The 5,285-nt window shown below is 44.4% G+C and overlaps 1 protein-coding gene across 4 annotated transcripts in view; it reads left to right on the forward strand.

Annotated features, from left to right (window-relative positions):
• Window positions 1–5,285, forward strand: part of Pdgfra (platelet derived growth factor receptor alpha) — a 47,169-nt gene that overhangs the window by 13,894 nt on the left and 27,990 nt on the right. For all 4 annotated transcript variants that reach the window (XM_005359358.3, XM_013350798.2, XM_005359359.3 and 1 more), the window contains exons 4-7: window positions 1,638–1,898; window positions 3,140–3,270; window positions 4,777–4,948; window positions 5,041–5,230. In XM_005359358.3, the coding sequence (XP_005359415.1) occupies window positions 1,638–1,898; window positions 3,140–3,270; window positions 4,777–4,948; window positions 5,041–5,230 (754 nt within the window). The remainder of the gene's footprint in view (window positions 1–1,637; window positions 1,899–3,139; window positions 3,271–4,776; window positions 4,949–5,040; window positions 5,231–5,285) is intronic.

The following is a 5,285-nucleotide window of genomic DNA, read 5'->3' on the forward strand; positions in this document are numbered from 1 at the left end:
GTGTGTGTGTGTGTGTGTGTGTGTGTGTGTGTGTGTGTGTGTGTGATGTCTCTATGGACAACTGTACAAAAAAGTTCCCTATTGTCATGCACATAGCCTTAGGGACATTAGTCTATCTCTCTGAACTTGAACTCTTTGTTGGCAGGGTTCAAGAGTTTGGAACTCTGAACAAATAGCAATTTCAGTTCATTGCTGGGTAGTGGAAAGAGCTTTGGGATTCCAGGCAGGCTGCTGTACCCACCCTGCTTTCACTGCGTGCACATGGGTGCCGGACATCCGAATTCTAGTCCTCATGTTTGCCTCGCAAGCATTTACCTGCTAAGGTTATCTCTCCAGCCCTGGCATGTCTTTTCTAACAATGAGAAAAGTTTTTGTTTTTTGTTTTTTTTTTAAAAAGAGCAGATATAGATTTAGAATGTCAGTTTAATGCCACACATTGATGATGATGAAACTAATAATAATTTTAATAATGCTAAGAATAACACATTGGTTCCTTTAGTTTTTTTTGTTATTGTTGTTGTTTTGTTTGTTTGTTTGTTTGTTTGTTTTTCAGTCCTGGAGGACTTTCTCCATGCTGTAAACATAGCGGACTGTGGGCTTGTTAAAAGTGGTTCCTGAGGTTTCAGTCCACCTCAACTAGTCTGGATCTTTTTTTTTTCCAGTTCCCCCCTCCAGTACAAACACCACCCAACGGGCTCCTGTGTTGTTCTCCCATGTGACCGTCTCCTGGGCAGTTATAAAGCTGGGCAGCTGGTGCTTGACACTTTGCACTTCTTACCACAGCGGCTAACTGGAGACTTTGCCAAGAAGGGCTCGGGCTGTGGAATTCCCCACACTGGGGATGAAGCCCAGCGTCTTTGGATGGCTAAGGGCATACTTTGCCCCACTCCCTGAATCCCACCCCACCCCACAGCCTGGGTTTTTTTTTTTTTATTTCTTGAGAGATTATTTTTGACAGATATCTGTGCTACTTGTCAATGATACCAGCTATAGGCAGTATGGGTTTCTAAGAACAGTACATCAGATAAGAACTATGGCTGGACAAGGTAGCAGATACCTCTAATCCAGCACTAGAAAAGCTGAGGCAGGAGGATGGTGGGATCATGAGCGCAGGGTCAGCAAGGCTACTCTGGGTCATTTAACATGTTCCAGTTCAGAATGGGAAACACAGCAGTACCTTATCTCAAACAAAACAAAACACAACAAGAATGCAAAAATTACATATAAATAGATAAAAGAAACAAGGATTATAATCAGTCCCTTAATTTTCAAAAACTTGATTTGACTTTCTGGATGGTATTTCTAATTATCATTGTTGCTATTTAGTTATTGTTGTTTTATTTTAAAGTTACCTTCGGCTGGTCAAAATAACTAATGTTGGTGGCATGACTCTTTAGACGTTTGTGCTGAGGTGGCATTCTTACCTAGCAAGGGTAATGCCAGGCTGGGGTTGTCATTCAGTGGCAGAACGCTTGTCTGGCTTGTGTGAGCCTCTGAGTTGTTTCTCTAGCACCACCAATCCTAATAATAATAAATAATAATACGATGATAATGCCATTGGGACACCTTTTCTGTATATGTGTGTAGGAAAGAAATGACACTCTAACGGATTCTTCTTTCTCTCCTTACAATCGCAGACCCTGACATGGCCTTTGTGCCTCTAGGGATGACGGACTCTTTGGTCATCGTGGAAGAGGACGATTCTGCCATCATCCCTTGTCGCACCACAGATCCGGAGACGCAAGTAACCTTGCACAATAATGGTAGGCAGGTGCTGGCCTCTTACGACAGCAGGCAGGGTTTCAACGGGACCTTCAGTGTGGGGCCGTACATCTGTGAGGCCACCGTCAGAGGGAGGACATTCAAGACCAGCGAATTCAACGTTTATGCTTTGAAAGGTACTTTCCCCTCTTTAAATGAGAGCAGCAGGCGTCACTGGCAGTGGAGACCTGGTTCCCGTTGAGGAATTTAAGACTCCTCTTTCACTACACAGTGTGCCTGACCTCTGTAGCTATAATAATACAGGCTTAGAAGTCAGCACAGGCTGAACTTGCTTATACGTGTAAGTTTGCATACTCCATGGAAAATACCGCAAGGAATTCTTTCTTGCATAAGCCTCTTACTATTTGATTCACATTCTTGACTACAGAGCCCAAAGAAATAAACATCCACCCCAGGGGGTTGGAGGCCTAGATTGATTTCAGTAACTTAAGAAAGAAGTAATTGCAGTTTTGAAGGAAGACCGTAGTTAAAGGGGCGAACCTTCTTCCCTTTGATGTGAGGGTCGAGTCAGACTGGCAAAGTCTATCGCACATTGGGGGCTGGAGTGGAAGATTTTAGGGAAGTCTTTACATAGACGTGGGGGCAGAAGAAAGAAAATGTCACAGCTTTGTTTTGTGGTGGGCTTTGGGGAGGTGCTAAGAATAACCAAGGGCAGAATGGAGAAGCGGCAGTCCAGGAGCAGAGGGCCTGGGGGCCGGAAAAGTGCAGCCATCCCAGATGCCCTGGCATGTGCTACTCTGGTTAAAAGAGATTAATTTTTCCTTTTTTTTTTTTTTTTTTTTTTTTTTTTTTTTTTTGGTTCTTTGAGACAGGGTTTCTCTGTAACTTTGGAGCCTGTCCTGGAACTAGCTCTTTTTTTTTTTTAAATATTTATTTATTATGTATACAATATTCTGTCTGTGTGTATGCCTGCAGGCCAGAAGAGGGCACAGATCTCATTACAGATGGTTGTGAGCCACCATGTGGTTGCTGGGAATTGAACTCAGGACCTTTGGAAGAGCAGGCAGTGTGCTCTTAACCTCTGAGCCATCTCTCCAGCCCCTGGAACTAGCTCTTGTAGACCAGGCTGGCCTCAAATTCACAGAGATCTGTCTGCCTCTGCCTCCCGAGTGCTGGGATTAAAGGCGTGCGCCTCCACCGCCCAGCTTTTACTCTGGTTATTATTTTCTATTTCTATATTATAACCACACCCCAAGTTAGATATGACTAAAAGGCAAGGCTTGGTAGATTTTCCAGCTTTTGTTCTGATCGCACTAGTTTACCCATGATGTTCAATCATTTTAAAGAAACTGAACTCAGCCACAGGTCTTCTCTGAGATCCTAACTATGCCGGATTTCCTTCGTCATTTCACTGTAGCAACGTCAGAACTGAATCTGGAGATGGAAGCACGCCAAACCGTGTATAAGTCAGGGGAAACGATTGTGGTGACCTGTGCTGTCTTTAACAATGAGGTGGTTGACCTTCAGTGGACGTACCCTGGAGAAGTGGTAGGTACCCCAGGGTACGGAGGGCATGGGGCCAACACAGCAGGACTTGAAATGTTTCTCACCAATGGGCATATTCCCCGAGCTTCTACAGGCTTCAGCTTCCAACTGGACAGCAAGCACAGTTGACTCCAGGGCCTTTACTTTTTCCTCAGTCGGGGAGACTTTGAGATGGCCATAAAGGGCCAGGGTGTTTGCAATGTACAGACTCCCCTTGAGAAGTCAGAAACAAATAGGAATGTTCCGTGACTATAACACAACAATTAAAATGTTAGAAAAGCAAGAAATGCCTGGACTTAAAATATTTGCTCATGGTGGGGGTAGTCATGCATCTTTATTGTCTTGACTCAGATGCCTTGGGGTTTTTAGGCTTCTGATAGTGTTTTTAGGCATTTTGTGCTATTATGGTCTGTAGTCATCAAGCTGGGCAACAGCATACCAGAACGTATTCCTTCCATCTAGCTGGAGCTTTGCATAAAGTCTCATTTATTCTGATGGCTGCTGCGAGTATGTAAGAGTGGTGTATGAAGATATGGAACCCAAGACAGAAATGGTGTTTATTACTGTGGATGGGGGCCTCCCAGGCAACAAAATACACGCATAAAATTCTATATGGGAAACAAACCCATGTGTCAATTATATGTATCATACATGTATTTTTCTTTCCTCCCTTCTCTTGAGTTGTAAATTTCTGTACCCTGATCTTTTTGTACCTAGTCTGTTTTAGCCACACCCCAAGTGGATAATATAGTTTAATCAAGTGGATAATATAGTTTAATCAAGTGGATAATATAGTTTAATCAAGTGGATAATATAGTCAGTTTAATCAGATCATTGACTATCCTTCTATTTACTTATTATTTATTTATTTATTTTTCTTAAAAAGATGTAATGATGGTGACTGAACCCAGAGTCTCATAGCTACTGAGCATGTGACCCATGGCTAAGCTACTGCCCTAGCCCTTTTTTTGTTTTGTTTTTTTTCAAGACAGGGTTTCTCTGTAGCTTTGGAGCCTGTCCTGGAAACTAACTCTTATAGACCAGGCTGGTCGGAAACTCACAGAGATCCACCTGCCTCTGCCTCCCGAGTACTGGGATTAAAGGCGTGCGCCACCACTGCCCAGCTCCAGCCCGATTTTTTTTTTTTAACATTTCTGCTTGTCTTTTGGTTTTCTGGGGCTTACTCTGTAGTCCAAGCTGGCCTAGAACTTACTACGTAGGTCAGGCTGGTTTCCACCTTGAGGGAATAGTGTTGCTTCAGTTTCCCACGTGCTGGATTAGAGCTGTGGTCTACCCACCACACCCCTATTATCATTTTAGAGCAAAACTGCCAAGTGCAGCAAATCCTACGTAACCCCTGCTCCCACTATGCTGGCCCTCTCGATTGCCAAGTCTCCCAGGGCGTGCACCTCGCTCAGAACCCATGAGCCCACTTACATTCAGGAGTCATATTAGGGCTCACTCTGGAAGGAGTTTTCCAAACCTTAGTTTTCTTGTGTGCCACTGCAGAGAAACAAGGGCATCACCATGCTGGAGGAGATCAAACTCCCATCCATCAAACTGGTGTACACTTTGACGGTCCCCAAGGCCACGGTGAAAGACAGCGGAGATTACGAATGTGCTGCCCGGCAGGCCACCAAGGAGGTCAAAGAAATGAAGAAAGTCACCATTTCTGTCCACGGTACCATACTATTTTCTTACATACCAGCGGCTCACTGTACTTGGGATCCGTATGCAGTGGTTATTATGTAATGGGAACTCTTGCTTGTCCAGAGAAAGGTTTTGTGGAGATCAAGCCCACCTTCGGCCAGATGGAAACCGTCAACTTGCATCAGGTCAGAGAGTTCGTGGTGGAGGTGCAGGCCTACCCCACTCCCAGGATATCTTGGCTGAAGGACAACTCGACTCTGATTGAGAATCTCACCGAGATCACCACCGACGTGCAGAAGAGCCAGGAAACGAGGTAAAGGGAGCCTTCAAAGGTCGCTTCTGTCTTCTTAGAAAGAGGTTGGCATGCC

Source organism: Microtus ochrogaster, linkage group LG1 (genome assembly GCF_000317375.1).
Source record: "Microtus ochrogaster isolate Prairie Vole_2 linkage group LG1, MicOch1.0, whole genome shotgun sequence".
NCBI lineage: Eukaryota > Metazoa > Chordata > Mammalia > Rodentia > Cricetidae > Microtus > Microtus ochrogaster.